The sequence below is a fragment of the Lepidochelys kempii genome, chromosome 27 (genome assembly GCF_965140265.1).
Source record: "Lepidochelys kempii isolate rLepKem1 chromosome 27, rLepKem1.hap2, whole genome shotgun sequence".
Lineage (NCBI taxonomy): Eukaryota > Metazoa > Chordata > Testudines > Cheloniidae > Lepidochelys > Lepidochelys kempii.
The window spans coordinates 3,440,265-3,457,521 of record NC_133282.1 but is presented as its reverse complement, the minus strand read 5'-3'; the positions used below and the strand labels follow the sequence as shown (position 1 = coordinate 3,457,521).

General features: G+C 49.1%; 1 protein-coding gene across 1 annotated transcript in view; it reads right to left on the bottom strand.

Annotated features, from left to right (window-relative positions):
- The window catches only part of SCN4A (sodium voltage-gated channel alpha subunit 4), a 108,376-nt gene extending 107,648 nt beyond the window's left edge, over positions 1-728 (bottom strand). Inside the window, exon 1 of the mRNA XM_073326359.1 lies at positions 465-728. Within this exon, the coding sequence (XP_073182460.1) occupies positions 465-728 (264 nt within the window). The remainder of the gene's footprint in view (positions 1-464) is intronic.
- Positions 729-17,257: the final 16,529 nt, after the last annotated feature.

The following is a 17,257-nucleotide window of genomic DNA, read 5'->3' as shown; positions in this document are numbered from 1 at the left end:
GTTTTTGGCAATTCAGAAAAGTAATTTTTTAAGAAGTTTCATTTCAGGCCAAACCAAAAACAAATTTTTAAAAATTTTGGGCTGATTGAAAAGTCAGACCAAGGTGCAAGTGGGGTTAAAACTAAATGTTTCATTTAAACCCAGCTTGACATTTTATGCTTTGATTTTGAGTATTTGACCAAAAGGCAGGCAAAATCCCCGAAATGGGAGGTGGAGGGGTGGCAGCTCCATGGGCAGAGCACTTAGCTGGGATGGGCAAAACCCCGGTTCAATTGTCCCAATGCCAAGACAGGATTTGAATCTGGGTCTCTCTCCTGTTAAAGCTGTTCCATTTTTTACAGATAAACAGTTACTGGGGTTTGGCAGCCCCTGGCCTGAGCAGTCTGGGTAGGACCCATCTCTCTGAGAAGGTGGTGGCTGTCCCTCAGCCCTTTCTCAGCAGGGCCTGGCTCCTACTTCCCTACCTTTTTATCGTTGTAGAAGGGGTCTAGGTCTTCCAAGGGCACCCCGATAAGTTCAGGAGGCAGATCCCCATAAATGCGCGGGAGGGGTTTCCCAGCTTCCAAATCGCTGCTGGCCTTCAGCTCTTCCTCCTCAAGCACTTCCACATGCTGCCGTTTGATCTTGAGCTGTTCCGCTTCAGCAATCCGCTGCTCTATGGCCGCGAGGGACTCGCGCGTGAACGGGCGGAGATTATCAGGACCGGGTACATGTGGCGGGATTGCCATCTTCTCATCCTGCTTTCAGAAACCCTCTGCCTGGGCTGTTGGGAAGGGGAAAACCTGAAACGACAGAAAGGAACAGGTCTGTTTCATGCCACATCAATTTCACATGCAGCTGAGTTTCCTCCATCTGGGATGTGATCCACAATGTGACGTTCTTGTTTCCTCGAGGTGAGCGAGTGACCCTAATTCGAATCCCACAAGACGGCGTAACTGACAGCAGAATACAGCTGCTAGTTCGGCACTATCATAGAGCTATGGTCAGTAACAGGATGTACCGTGCACTCTTGTGTCCGCGTCAGTGGCTAGTGTATGTTCTGTGTCCCGCTCTGAGTCTGCCACCGCTCCGATTAGTGAGCGTGGCTTTTTTGATCCACCTGTAGCACCTCACGCTTTTAGTTCTGGAGACCCCCAGTTTGATCCCTGGTCTGTCGGCCTAGCCGGCAACCATCACACGTGCATTTCCTCACAGTGCTCTAGGAGGTGATCTGCTCCCTGGCATCAGCTGGGACATTTATAAATAAATCCTTAAAACTGAGATCGATATGTTAAATAAACCACACCCAACATCTGTCCCTGCCTCGTCCCCTCCCCTCACTCGATACACTGCCAGCTGCCATGACCCTTGGACTTAGCTTTCAGTCCTTGAGGCACAATTCAGATCCAATTTGTTGTTGTTTATATTAGGGAACTGGACCCCAATCAAGGATCAGCACCCCATGATACCGGGCGCACCACAGACACTTAACAAAGACAGACCCTGCTTCAGGCTGGATCTTGCAGGCACATGGGTGGAAACACACAGATTCATAGATCCCAAGGCCGGAAAGGAGCACTGTGATCATCTTATCTGACCTCCTTGTCTGACACAGGCCTCAGAACTTTGCCAGAATAATTCCCAGAGCAGGTCTTTCAGAAAAACATCTAGTCTTGACTTTAAAATTGGCAGTGATGGCAAATCCACCACAACCTTTGGGAAATTGTTCCAATGGTTAATTACCCTCCCTCTTAAACATTTACACCTTATTTCCAGTCTGAATCTTTCTAGCTTCAACTTCCAGCCATTGGATTGTGTTAGACCTTCCTCTGCTACATTGAAGAGTCCCTTATTAAATATTTGTTCCCCATGTAGATATTTACAAACTGTAATCAAGTCATCCGGTAGCCTGCTCTTTGTTAAGCTAAATAGATTGAGTTCTCTTGGGTAAATAAAAGACCTGTGGCATGGTCTGCGGCTGGCCCGAGTCAGTTGGCTCGGGTTGTGGGGCTAAAAATTGCAGTGTAAGAATGCAGGCTCGGGCTGTAGCCCTGGCACTGGGTCCCTCCTCCCTTGCTGGGTCTCAAAGTTCAGGCTCTGGTCCAAGCCCAAACATCTACACCACAATTAAACAGCCCCATAGCCTGAGCCCTGTGAGTCCAAGTCAGCGCACCCAGGCCAGCTGTGGGTGTTTAATTGCTGTGTAGATGTCCCCCTTGAGTCTGTTACTATAAGGCAGGCTTTCTAATCCTTTAATCATTCTCGTGGCTCTTCTCTGAACCCCTTCCAATTTATCAATTTCCCTCTTGAATGGTGAGTTAACAATGTAATCATGATGATGAGTTAACAATGAAATGAACAGGCTTTGGCATGAGAGCAGAAGTCCCAGCTGGTCAATGAATGCACGTGGTCGGTAAGATCTTGTTTGATATCATCAAGCTAAAGATCTATGGTGTTTGTTTTATGACACCCTGCCCATCCTGTGCTTTCTGCACACATGGTTAGAAATAAATGAAAACAATTAGCAGCAATATCCCCCCTTATCAAACACTTCCAAATCTCTTCACGGCTGTACGGTCCAGACCCACCCAACTAACCACTTCCGCACTCCCTCTGGGAGGCTGGGATCTGTAACATGTGAATCGAAGGTCAACAGGTTCAGGCTCTGATGACCAATGAGAAAAGATCAGTCAATGGGCCCACATAGAACCTCCTTCCAGCCCCTTCACACTATTACTTCGTGCATATCTGCCACTATCACTGGGCCCCAAATAATTTATTTTGACTGCCTTCCCTTCAGCCATCTGTTGTATATTATTCAATTAAAAAAGCTGAGCAAGTTCTCCTGATGTGACATCTTCTTTACAAGCCCTCAGTGCTACTTCCATTAACCTCTTGGTGTTTGCAGCCCCCTGCCCCACCATCTTTTCCATTATTTTATTAAAAAGAAAAGGAGTACTTGTGGCACCTTAGAGACTAACCAATTTATTTGAGCATAAGTTTTCGTGAGCTACACCTCACATCATCGGATGCATCCGATGAAGTGAGCTGTAGCTCACGAAAGCTTACGCTCAAATAAATCGGTTGGTCTCTAAGGTGCCACAAGTCCTCTTTTCTTTTTGCGAATACACACTAACATGGCTGCTACTCTGTAACCTGTCATTATTTTATAAGTGATAATACTAATGCTGCTTCAGAGTGCTCTGCTCCAAGGACACCAGTATATACAGCCACCTGCTCTGGGGGCTAGGAGACCAGATCCCAGGGATCCTGCAAAAGCCAGGGAATTTCAAAGGTGGCCTTATGGATTCATGTCTTGAAGACTAAAGCACAAGTGTAAACTGGGAATGAGGAAACACCCACTGCTCCGCTTTGACCATGGCAGGCAACTGTAAAATGACCTTCTGCTTAGCAAGAGGGTGTTTACCATCCTGTAGCTTCCCCTGGAGCGAGAAGACAATCTGAGACCACTCCATCCACCTACAGCCTGCAGCCCCCTTGTCCGGTGAAGCAGAGAGAGGCCAGGTTTCAAGGCATATTTTGAAAGGGGAACAGAGTTGTTTACTCCTTCCCCAGTGCTGCCTCTGATATGTTAAATCAGGTCCCTGAATTCTGCCCTGTCCCTGAATTCTGAAATGTGGATAACAATTTTTATTGAAAGTTCAGATTTTGATGGTAAAAAAATGGCAGCTTTTTTGGCAAAAATATTCCTGAACAATTGTTCCCATGTTTTGACCCACTCTAGCACCGACATAGAACAGAGCTTTATTAGCAGTAACCCAGCACCACAGATAATGACTGCTGCCTTGGGGTTCATAGATTTGAAAGTCAGAAAGGGCCATCATATTTATTTAGTCCAGTGATTCTCAAACTTATTTGATTGTGCCCCCCTTCTTTGTGTCTGTAGTTGTTTTTGCGCCCCTCCCAAGTACATACACCGCCCCCAGCTCTGAAGGCAGAATGGAGAGCAGCGGCTGCTGGCTGGGTGCCCAGCTCTGAAGGCAGCGCTGCACCAGCAGCAGCACAGAAGTAAGGGTGGCAAGGTGAAAACTGACATTTCTCAATATCATTTTTCACAGCCAGGGAATCAAAGCAGACTTAGCCCTGGTCTTCACTAGGAGTTGAGGTCAAATTTAGCAGCGTTAAATTGATTTAACCCTGCACCCCTCCACACGACGAAGCCCTTTTTTTCAACTTAAAGGGCTCTTAAAATCAATTTCCTTACTCCACCCCCAACAAGGGGATTAGCACTGAAATCAGCCTTGCCCGGTCAAATCTGGGGTACTGTAGATGCAATTAGACGGTATTGGCCTCCGGGAGCTATCCCAGAGTGCTCCATTGTGACCGCTCTGGACAGCACTCTCAACTCAGATGCATTGGCCAGGTAGACAGGAAAAGGCCCGCGAACTTTTGAATTTCAATTTCCTGTGGCGAGCTGCAGGTGAGTGCGGAGCTCATCAGCAGAGGTGACCATGATGGAGTCCCAGAATTGCAAAAAAGCTCCAGCATGGACCAAATGGGAGGTATGGGATCTGATCACTGTATGGGGAGAGGAATCCATGCTACCAGAACTCCGTTCCAGTTTTTGAAATGCCAAAACATTTGTCAAAATTTCCCAGGGCATGAAGGACAGAGGCCATAACAGGGACCCGAAGCAGTGCCGCATGAAACTTAAGGAGCTGAGGCAAGCCTACCAGAAAACCAGAGAGGCAAACGGCTGCTCCAGGTCAGAGCCCAAAACATGCCGCTTCTATGATGAGCTGCATGCCATTTTAGGGGGTTCAGCCACCACTACCCCAACCGTGTTGTTTGACTCCTTCAATGGAGATGGAGGCAACACGGAAGCAGGTTTTGGGGATGAGGAAGATGATGATGATGAGGTTGTAGATAGCTCACAGCAAGGAAGCGGAGAAACCAGTTTTCCCGACAGCCAGGAACTGTTTCTCATGCTGGACCTGGAGCCAGTACCCCCCCGTACCCACCCAAGGCTGCCTCCTGGACCTGCCAGGCGGAGAAGGGACCTCTGGTGAGTGTACCTTTTTAAATAGTATACATAGTTTAAAAGCAAGCGTGTTTAATGATTAATTTGCCCTGGCATTCGCAGCCAGTACAGCTCCTGGAAAAGTCTGTTAACGTGTCTGGGGATGGAGCGGAAATCCTCCAGGGACATCTTCATAAAGCTCTCCTGGATGTACTTGCAAAAGGTTTCTGGGGAGGGCAGCCTTATTCCGTCCACCATGGTAGGACACTTTACCACGCCAGGCCAGTAGCACATAGTCAGGAATCATTGCAGAACAAAGCATTGCAGTGTATGTTTGCTGGCGTTCAAACAACATACATTCTTTATCTCTCTGTGTTATCCTCAGGAAAGTGATATCATTCATGGTCACCTGGTTGAAATAGGGTGCTTTTCTTAAGGGGGCATTCAGAGGCGGCCATTCCTGCTGGGCTCTTTGCCTGTGGCTGAACAGAAATGTTCCCCGCTGTTAGCCACGGGGAGGGGGGAGGGGTTAGCCACATGGTGAGGGGAGGCAGAATGTGACCTTGTAACGAAAGCAGAGTGCTATGTATGTAATGTTAACAGCAAGGTTTACCGTGAAAGAGTGTACCCATTGTTCTATAAAATGTGTCTTTTTAAATACCGCTGTCCCTTTTTTTTCCTCCACCAGCTCCATGTGTTTCAAGGATCACAGGATCTTCTCCTTCTCAGAGGCTAGCAAAGATTAGAAGGTAAAAAATATGCACTCGCGATGAAATGTTCTCTGAGCTCATGCTATCCTCCCACACTGACAGAGCACTGATGAATGCGTGGAGGCAGACAATGTCAGAGCGCAGGCAAGCTCAAAATGACCGGGAGGAGAGGTGACGGGATGAAAAGAGTAAGTGGCAGGCTGAAGAGAGGTCTGAAGCTGAAAGGTGGCAGCAGCTTGATGAGAGGAGGCAGGATTCAATGCTGAGGCTGCTGGAGGATCAAACTAATATGCTCCAGTGTATGGTTGAGCTGCAGGAAAGGCAGAAGGAGCACAGACCGCCACTACAGCCCCTGTGTAACCAACTGCCCTCCTCCCCAAGTTCCATAGCCTCCTCACCCAGATGCCCAAGAACGTGGAGTGGGGGCCTCTGGCCACCCAGCCACTCCACTCCAGAGGATTGCCCAAGCAACAGAAGCCTGGCATTCAATAAGTTTTAAAGTTTTAAAGTTTTAAAGTGCTGTGTGGCCTTGTCCTTCCCAGGCTACCTTGGCAGTTATCCCCCTATTTGTGTGATGAATTAATAAAGAATGCATGAATATGAAGCAACAATGACTTTATTGCCTCTGCAAGCAGTGATCGAAGGGAGGAGGGGAGGGTGGTTAGCTTACAGGGAAGTAGAGTGAACAAAGGGGGAGGGGGTGGTTTCATCAAGGAAAAACAAACAGAACTTTCACACCGTAGCCTGGCCAGTCATGAAACTGGTTTTTAAAGCTTCTCTGTTGCAGTGGGGGAGGTTTAGATTGGATATTAGGAAAAACTTTTTCACTAAGAGGGTGGTGAAACACTGAAATGCGTTACCTAGGGAGGTGGTAGAATCTCCTTCCTTAGAGGGTTTTAAGGTCAGGCTTGACAAAGCCCTGGCTGGGATGATTTAACTGGGAATTGGTCCTGCTTCGAGCAGGGGGTTGGACTAGATGACCTTTTGGGGTCCCTTCCAACCCTGATATTCTATGATTCTATGATTCTGATGTGCACCGCACCCTCCTGTGCTCTTCTAACCATCCTGGTGTCTGGATGCACATAACCAGTGGCCAGGCGATTTGCCTCAACCTCCCACCGCACCTTAAATGTCTCCCCCTTACTCTCACAGATATTGTGGAGCGCACAGCAAGCAGTAATAACAGTGGGAATATTGGTTTCGCTGAGGTCTAACCGAGTCAGTAAATTGCACCAGCGCGCTTTTAAACGTCCAAATGCACATTCTACCACCATTCTGCACTTGCTCAGCCTGTAGTTGAACAGCTCCTGACTACTGTGCAGGCTGCCTGTGTCTGGCTTCATGAGCCAGGGCATTAAGGGGTAGGCTGGGTCCCCAAGGATAACTATAGGCATTTCAACATCCCCAACAGTTATTTTCTGGTCTGGGAATAAAGTCCCTTCCTGCAGCTTTTGAAACAGACCTGAAGATGCGAGCATCATGTACCTTTCCCGGCCATCCCACGTTGATGTTGGTGAAACGTCCCTTGTGATCCACCAGTGCTTGCAGCACTATTGAAAACTTGTGGTTTATGTACTCGCTGGCTTCATGCTCTGGTGCCAAGATAGGGATATGGGTTCTGTCTATGGCCGCACCACAGTTAGGGAATCCCATTGCAGCAAAGCCATCCACTGTGACCTGCACATTTCCCAGGTCACTACCCTTGATATCAGCAGATCTTTGATTGTGTTGGCTACTTGCATCCCACAGTAGATTTGCCCATTCCAAATTGATTCCTGACTGACTGGTAGCTGTCTGGCGTTGCAAGCTTCCACAGGGCTATTGCCACTCGCTTCTCAACTGTGAGGGCTGCTCTCATCTTGGTATTCTTGTGCCTCAGGGCAGGGGAAAGCAAGTCACAAAGTTCCATGAAAGTGCCCTTACACATGCTAAAGTTTCGCAGCCACTGGGAATCGTCCCAGACCTGCAACACTATGCGGTACCACCAGTCTGTGCTTGTTTCCCGGGCCCAGAATCGGCGTTCCACTGTATGAACCTGCTCCATTAGCACCATGATGCCCACATTGCCAGGGCCCGTGCTTTGAGAGAAGTCTGTGTCCATGTCCTCATCACTCTCGTCACCGTGCTGATGTCGCCTACTCCCCCGGTTTCACTTTGCCAGCTTCTGGTGCTGCATATACTACTGGTTAATGCGCATGACGTTTAATGTATTCCTAATTGCCAAAGTGATCTGAGTGGGCTCCATGCTTGCCGTGGTATGGCGTCTGCACAGAAAAAAGGCGTGGAACGATTGTCTGCCGTTGCTCAGATGGAGGGAGGGGCGACTGACGACATGGCTTACAGGGTTGGCTTACAGGGAATTAAAATCAACAAAGGGGGTGGCTTTACATCAAGAAGAAACAAAAACAACTGTCATACAGAATGGCCCCCTCAAGGATTGAACTCAAAACCCTGGGTTTAGCAGGCCAATGCTCAACCCACTAAGCTATCCCTCCCCTGGCTATTTCAGGCAGGACTGAATCTCCATTAAATTTTTCAAGGTGCCCCTAACAGACCTCACCAAAATGATTGTCGGCCGTTGATTTCAGGGCGGGAGGAGCAAATGAACACAAAACAAATCTGGTCTATTTCTTGTTTTGATCCACTCCATCTATCTTTTACATCTTTGGCTAGCAGCAGACGGTGCAGCAGGACTGCTGGCCATCCTCATCGCCTGCCTGCTCACCATAAGATGGTACAATAGGACTGCTGGCAGGACTAAAGAGCATGACCTGGTTGAGTCACTCCTATTTTAGTCCCTGCGCCCATGTCTGCCCAGGCGCTCCTGACTGACTTTACCAAGGCAGCCAGGAGCACCTCAGACATGATGACGATGATTATCAGGCCTATTGCACTGTCTGCTGCCACAAGGCAATAAGCTGCTGCTGTGTAGCAATGCAGTACTGCATCTGCCAGCACCCAGGAGACATACGGTGACAGTGAGCTGAGCGGGCTCCATGCATGCCGTGGTATGGCATCTGCACAGGTAAATCAGGAAAAAAGGCATGAAACGATTGTCTGCCCTTGCTTTCATGGAGGGAGGGAGGGAACGGGGGCCTGACGACATGTACCCAGAACCACCCGCGACAATGTTTTTGCCCCATCAGGCATTGGGATCTCAACCTGCAATTCCAATGGGCGGCGGAGACTGCGGGAATTGTCGGATAGCTACCCACAGTGCAACGCTCCGGAAGTCAATGCTAGCCTCGGTACAGTGGAAGCACTCCGCCCAGTTAATGCACTTAGAGCATTTTGTGTGGGGACACACACAATCGACTATATAAAAACGATTTATAAAAAACCGACTTCTATAAATTCGACCTAATTTCATAGTGTAGACATACCCTTAATGCTCCACTGCCACCCTTACTTCTGCATTGCTGCTGCTGCCTCAGGGGTTGACAGCCAGAGCCCCTCTGCCACCAGGTGAGGGATTTGGTTCAGGGAGAGGAAAGCCCAATCCCAGGCTGCCTCCTGGTGAGGGATTCATGGGGGGAGGAGAGCCCGAGCCCAAATGGCGGAGCTCCAGCCATCTCTTTTTCCCCCGCCTCCTGGGTGTGCATGGCCCTTCTGCAGGAGCCCCAGCCACCGGGAGCTGACAGCCAGAGCTCTTAAAAATACCACACAGCTCATGCCTCTCTTGACACATTCCTGCACCTCCTGTGGGAGGCCCACCCCATAGTTTGAGGACCATTGATTTAGTTTAACTCCTGCATCACACAAGCCAAGGAATCTCATTCAGGGATCCCTACAGCCTGCCCATGACACACCATTTGAGATCAAGTATGTCACTTAGAGACACCCAGTCTTGACATAAAGACTTCAAGTAATGGAGGATCCACCACATCTCTAGGTGAGTTGTTCCAATGGTCAGTTACCCTCCCTGTTAAAACTCCCCTCCTATACCTAGCCTGATGTGATGATGCAAGACCAGCAGTATTAACTCTTAAACTGCCACCTTGGCTTTGGAGCAGGACAGCATTAAGCTACTGATATTCTTGGTGCAGTTCTCAGCACTTTGTTTCAAAGACTGACCCTTGATAAGGTTTATTGAATTGGTTCTTGACAAATTAATTCAAAGTAAAGGATCTGCAGACCCTTCACTCTGGCACTGCCTGGATCCACTGGTTCTGTTCTTTATGGGCCAGGCCCTCAGCTGGTATGAATCAGCACAGCTCACATCTAATTCTGTTCTCTTGGGGTTGTTTAGATGATGATGAGTAAATCAGATGAGTGACTTAGGCACCTAAGTGCTATTGAAAGTCAATGGAACTCAGGCTCCTAAATCATGGAGGTGGCTTTGAAAATTTTGTCCCAAGCCACTTACAGATGCACCAGGATCACTGCAAGACTGGGAGAGAATCCTTCACAAACATGAGGTGTAGTTTTGCAGTAAAGCATCCATGGATAAAGCTTGGGTCAATCCTGTAGCCTCTGTACTCTAGAACTGGACAAATAATGGAATTTTCAGTTCACTGGCAATTCCAAAAATTGAAGAAATTACTTCTGGTGCCAGGTTGAACTGAAAATGCTGTGTGTTCTTTTTTAATTTTCAGCAAATTGAGAAGCTGAAAAAATTTAGATTTAGATTTCTGGCATTTTGACAAAAGCAATGGCAGCCTAAATCTCAAGCTGGAAGCGCCAGCCTCCCTTATAACTGTTAGCCCGGTGGTTAGGGCAGAGCCGAATTACCCCATCTCGGGACCCCAGGCAAGCATTCACTGCTGGGCCCCTGCCTTCTCCTGTGAATAACAACAAACCTGAGCGGTACTGCAACCCCGCACAACAGGTCACCATGCCACTCACTCACGTTTGGCCCGGTTGCCACCCCGTCATGATGGAGGGGCAACTGGGCCAAACCTGAGCAGTTCTGTGACCTGGTGCTTAAAAGTGGCTGGAGCATAGCCTGGGTGGCCCGCCTGGGAGCACAGCCTGTGACTGAAATGTCAGTGAGTGAGGGTCTTTCATGTTGCATGCAGACCTGTATGTGTTAAAAAACCCCAAAAAACCTAGGCCACCTGTCCTAAATATAAAGGGAAGGGTAAACCCCTTTAAAATCCCTCCTGGCCAGAGGAAAAATCCTCTCACCTGTAAAGGGTTAAGAAGCTAAAGGTAACCTCGCCGGCACCTGACCAAAATGACCAATGAGGAGACAAGATACTTTCAAAAGCTGGGAGGAGGGAGAAAAACAAAGGGTCTGTGTCTGTCTGTGTGATACTTTTGCCGGGGACAGAACAGGAATGGAGTCTTAGAACTTTTAGTAAGTAATCTAGCTAGGTATGTGTTAGATTATGATTTCTTTAAATGGCTGAGAAAATAGCTGTGCTGAATAGAATGAATATTCCTGTCTGTGTGTCTTTTTTTGTAACTTAAGGTTTTGCCTAGAGGGATTCTCTATGTTTTGAATCTAATTACCCTGTAAGGCATTTACCATCCTGATTTTACAGAGATGATTCTTTTTTACTTCTATTAAAAGCTTTCTTGTTAGGAAACTGAATGCTTTTTCATTGTTCTAAGATCCAAGGGTTTGGGTCTGTGGTCACCTATGCAAATTGGTGAGGATTTTTACCAAACCTTCCCCAGGAAGTGGGGTGCAAGGGTTGGGAGAATTTTGGGGGGAAAGACATGTCCAAACTATGTTTTTTCAGGAACCCAGATAAAGTCTGGTGGTGGCAGTGGAAGTCCAAGGGCAAAGGGTAAAATTAGTTTGTACCTTGGGGAAGTTTTAACCTAAGCTGGTAAAAGTAAGCTTAGGAGGTTTTCATGCAGGTCCCCACATCTGTACCCTAGAGTTCAGAGTGGGAAAGGAACCTTGACAACACCTTTGGGGCCTCCCTGTGAATGTGGGCCCTAGGTATGTGCCATGTTTGTGTCGGTGTTAATCTGTCTTTGAGTCATTGAGGGACCTCAGCTGGGATGCAGGAGACCCAAGTTCAGTTCTCCCCTTGGTGTGACAAGGGGAAGAGTTTTGAACACAGCTCTCCCTCATTGCCAGTGGGTGTCTCGGTCATGGTGGAGATTGCACTGGGTTTATCTCAATCTCCCCTGGTAAAGCTGTTTCACTTTTTATAAATAATTAGTCACTCGCACAGGGACTTGAACTTGAAACTGCCCCCTGCTAGGTGAGTGTGAGACCCACCATGCTAAAAGTCACCCCCTTCCCCCAAAATAGCTTTCTTGGGGGTTCAGCTTAAAGGTTACAAGCAAACAAAAGCATCTGGGGTTAGTACAGAGGCGATCCACAAGCCAAAATAAAAAATAAACCTGATTGTGTCTAACTAAATATTCCCTATCCAAATAATTTCTTCTAGGTATGGAAGATGAATTTTCATTCCTGGTTCAAGCCTTACACAACATTGCTGCTCTGTCCCTGCAGCCCAGAGAACAACAGACAAAGGAAAAGTTTCTTTCCCAATTTTAAAAAGTTCTACCTTTTCATTGGCTCTTTTGGTCAGGTGCCCACTCCTTTTCTTTGACCTGTGAGCTTGTTAACCCTTTACAGGTAAAGCAAGCAGAGAACAGACCAAGAGGGATTTTACAGCTAACTGGCTGGCTGGTGTCCATCAAAGGGAGCTACTCCCCCGACCTTCATGTATCACACATCCCCCAAATCACAGATGGTGCTGGCCAGCCTGGTTCAGGTCTGGTCCACAGCGGCTGGGATTTTTTCCTGGAGGGTTAAGAAACAGAGTTAATAAGATACATGCACCTCTAATTTTACTAATAATTACATGAAGAACTGAACAGTATTTTCCATATTTTAAGGACTACAATGACTTAGAATGCAGGGACATTTTTACCCAGCTGATTGTGGGAAACTTTTCTGGCAGAGTGCATCAGCCACTTTGTTAGAGGCTTCTGAAATGTGTTGTATTTTAAAATCAAGTCTTGGAGAGCTAAACTTCACTGAAAATGTTTTTTGTTAGTCTGTTTGACTATGTGCAGCCACTTCAGTGCAGCATGGTCAGTCTGCAGGTGGAACTGCCGTCCCCAAATACATGGGCGTAGCTTCTCCAGAGCATACACAATAGCGTAACATTCTTTTTCTGAGACTGACCAGTGGCTTTCCCTCCGAGAAACACAACAGGATGGAATTGTTGATTTGGTCCTTCCTGTATTAAAACTGCTCGTGCACCACGCTCGGATGCATCTGTGGTGATGACGAATGGTTGGTTGAAGTCCAGGGCCTGCAGTACAGGATCAGACGTAAGGGCCACCTTAAGCTGGTTAAAGGCTTTCTGATACTTCTCAGTCCACTGAACTGCATTTGGTTGTTTTTCCCTGGTCATGTATGTCAGTGGGGTGGCAATTTGGCTGTAGTTTAGTACAAATCGTTTGTAATACCCGACCAAGCCCAAGAAGGACTGGGCCTGCTTCTTTAAGGACAGGTCAATTTTGGATAGCATTTACCCTAGTCTGTAGGGGGTTGATAGTACCTTGACCCACCTGGTGTCCAAGGTACGTTACCCTGTTTAGGCCTATTTGACACTTTTTGGCCTTAATGGTTAATCCTGTCTCCCTTATGTGCTAGAAGACAGCTTGGAGGTGTTCCAGGTGTTCTGCTCATGAATCTGAGAATATAGCCACACTGTCGAGGTAGGCAACTGCAAATTCCCCAAATCCAGCTAGAAGGTTATCTACCAGTCTCTGGAAGGTGGCGGGTGCATTTTGCAGTGCTAAAGGGAACACATTAAATTCATACAACCCTACATGGGTGATGGAGGCTGACCTGTCCTTGGCGGGGTCATCTGGCAGCACTTTCCAGGACTCCTTAGTTAAGTCTAAGGTGGAGATGTACTGGGCACGTCCCAGTTTCTCCAGTAGCTCATCTGTGCATGGCATTGGATAGTTTTCTGGGCGAGTTACAGCATTTAGTTTACGGTAGTACACACAAAAGCAAATTTCTCCATCTGGTTTGGGAACCAGAATCACTGGAGAGGCCCATGCACTCTCAGAGGGGCAGATTACACCCCTTGGTAACATGTCCTTGATCTCCCTTTTTATTGCGGTTTTGGCTTGAGGAGCCATGCGGCAGGGTTGGGCTCTAATTGGGAGAGCATCACCTGTGTCAATGGAGTGGTACGCCAGTTCTGCCCATTCTGGGGTGGCTGAAAACACTGGTGCGAAGCTGTTGCACAGATCCTGGATTTGCTGTCGCTGCTTACACCCAAGGGTCATGGAAAGGCTCACCTCTTCCACACCATTGTTGTTTATGTATTTTTTTCCCTTTTTGTTTTTAATAAAATTTACCTTTTTTAAGAACAGGATTGGATTTTTGGTGCATGTTGTCTGATGAGCTGATAGCCATGGCTAATTTCCTTTGTTTTCTTTCTCAGCTCTTCCTCAGGGTGGGGGGTGGGGGGGTTGGAGGGGTGAAAGGGCTTAAGGATACCCCACAGGGAGGAATTCCCAAGTGCTCCTTCCTGGGTTCAAAGGGAGTTTTTTGCATTTGGGTGGTGGCAGTGTTTACCAAGCCAAGGTCAGAGAAAAGCTGTAACCTTGGGAGTTTAATACAAGCCTGGACTGGCAAGTATTAATTTTTAGAATCCTTTCAGGCCCCAACTTTCTGCACTTGGAGTGACAGAGTGGGGATTCAGCCTTGACAGGGCTGTACACAAGTTCATAAATACAAACAAAGCTATCTCTGGGAGGGCTTTGGACAGGAGGTTTAACTGGCCAGCATGGGGCCCACTCATGTCCTTCTGCTCACCCTTATCAATGGATTCTCCCCCTCCAGCACCAGGCTGAAATGCCTTCTGGGCCCCAGGCTGCCTTCTGGAGCAGGGGCTCATTGACACTTGAAAGTTAATTCGGATTAAGGTTGGGTGTGAACGTCAAGAGCAGTGGCTATCCTAGAATAACTCCAGATGTGGACAAGCTCTAGCATGACTCCACAGATAGGCCTGCTGCAATCCACAGGGCTGGACACTGAGCGAGAACCTACTCCGGGTGACTGAGGCCTTGTCTACATACAGAACTGGTACCTCTTTAACCCCAGCAGTAAACCCCCCTAGTGTGGCTGTGGTTAAACTGGTCTGGAGTGCCTTATACTGGTGCAGCGTTTCCTCTATGGAAGGGGGAATGAGCTATACTGGGGTGAAGCCCTTTTATACAGGTATAACTGCGTCCACAATAGGGGTTGTCCTGGTATAACTATGACAGTAACAAATCCCACACCTCATGGGTAGAGCTACACTGGGACAAAATCTGTGGGTAGAGCAGGCCAAAGGCCACTGAAGGTGGCCCTCTGGCACTGAGATTTCCAGTCAGCATCCAGAAGCAGCTCCCAGCCCTAGTACCAGCAGTGGCGGAAGCCCCCAGAAGTAAGGGGAAGGTCACAGTGCCCGAAATGTGGCCCTGCCCTGATATGCTATGCCACCCCCAGGCTGTGCCCTGCCCCTTCTGCCTGAGTCCCTGTCCTCACACTGCCCCTGAGCTGCCCCTCTCCCCAAGACTCTGCTCCCATGCTGCCTCTTCCCCTGAGGCCCTGCTTCTGTGCAGCCTCTTCCCCCCACGACTCCGTCCCCCACTCACTCATCTCCGCCCCTCCCACCATCACTTGCCCTTACAGCTGGTAAAAAGTGGGAGGGCCTTTGTAAAAGTAGGGGGGCCCATGGCCTCCTGGCCCACCCATTCCGGGACCCCTGCTCTACACTTGCCAGCCAGCCTGGCTGCTCTAAGAGCCTGATGGGCCATGTGGGCTGGAGAGGGGACCGGGCTGGAGTCAAGGGGATCTAGTCCTGCTAGAGGTCAGGCATCTAGTCCCACTGCCCTTCCGTGTATCACCATGGGTGAGTCTTTTGGCTTCTCTGAATTCCAGCATCCCCTGCTGTGAAATGGCAACAACACACCGTGCTTTGAGATCTCTGGCTGGTGAGCGCTGTGGTGCAGAGCAGTGTGCTCTGGCGTCTCCGGGAGGGATGTGCTAGGAGAGAAGAGGCAGTTATCATGCCTGATTAGCTTCGCCTGCGTGGCCCTTGCTGAGAAGCACTTTGCTGTCCAGCAGTGAGGCGCTGCTTAGCCCGAGTGAAGCTGGCAGAACGGGGGCCGAAGGATTCACAGGGGTCAGGGTGCTTGCTCAGGACTGTGGCTGGCGCAGCAAGCGGGCTGCTGGGAAGGAAACAATGCTGCTGCTCACAGAACTTCAGCTTAGCAAATACCCACAGGCAGCAGCAGTCCCATCCCAGGCCTGTGCCGAATCCTTCCGCACAGGGAATCCACGCCCAGGCATCCATGTGAATTCCTGAAGGGATAATAAAAGGGCCATTTCAGCTGGCTGTGGCTCTGGAGCCCACCCAGGGCGTGGGCTGGTTGTGGGAAGCTGGGATGCTTCCCTCTGGAACGGGATGTTTTTAGTGCAGCTGAATTCCTGTGATCCCATCCCCAGGGCATTAAAAGCAGGTGCTAGAAGCAAGATGCCAACAGATTGCAGGGAGTTTCAGAGAAGAGGCTGAGAATAATAATAGCAAGGCTCCTGGAGGGACTGCTTCACGGGGAACGACGGAAAGACGAAAACAGACCTAGCATGGCACCGTGACAGCTAGCAGCAGGCACCATGGGTCTGGCTCAGCTTCTGAGATCGCCCCACCTGCCCTTTTGTTTCCCTGATGGTGGGTCCGGAGGTGGCTGGGTAGCTGGAGACACTGTTCCTTTTACAAACTGCATCTTAAAATGGCTGTATTTTGTAAACGGCTCCTTTTAACGTACCAGTGACCACGCTGGGGATTTGCCCTTGTGGCTAAGAAGACTCTGGTTTGGAAAGCCCAAACAAGCCGTGGGTAATCAGTCAGAGGGAAGAAAGTCCCCTGGTCTAGCAGCAGCAGAGCATGTGAGCACTGCCCCACACTAACTCGGGGCTGCTCCTCTATAAACCAGGGCCTCCGTGAATTCCACAGTAGCCACACCCGGGCGCACAATGAGGCGGAAAGGGACTGGCATTTCTCTGCTGGCACCAGCAGTGCTGGGGGAATCAGTGCTGTGGTGGAGCATCACCGAAACTAGAGGGAGACAAGCCTGTTAACTCTGCTAGTCCATCCCTGCCAGGGCAGGACCCTTCCCACCAGTGGCGGCCAGTGCCTTTCTCAGCCCAGGTGATATGGATTCCACCCAGGTGGGGCCTGATCACAGACCCCTCCCAACCTGTAGGGAAGTCTGGGTCTGGATCAGTGTGCTCTGATTCAGGCCGATGCCCCAGCCGAGATCCCATACGTCCCGCCATGTCCCTGGGGAGCCACTCCACTGTCCCAGAGCTCTCACCACTGGAGCTCTCCTGGTCTTTCCAACCTCCATGTTCTTAGTTTCATCTCATTTACCCTTAGAGGAACCAGAGTCGGGGAGCCAGGGGGACCACTAGTGAAAGGGAAAGAGGGCCCAGGAACCCCCAAGGCAGGGGCATGGGGAGTAGAGGATGAGTACACAGACGTCCCTTCCTGGGTGGCGTCAGGAACATAGCACCCTGGAGAGTGGTCTGTGTCTGCAGCTGCACAATGTGGGGCTGTCGCTAGGATTTGCTGCGTGATGCTCACCAAGGCCAGGCAGTGATGTAGTT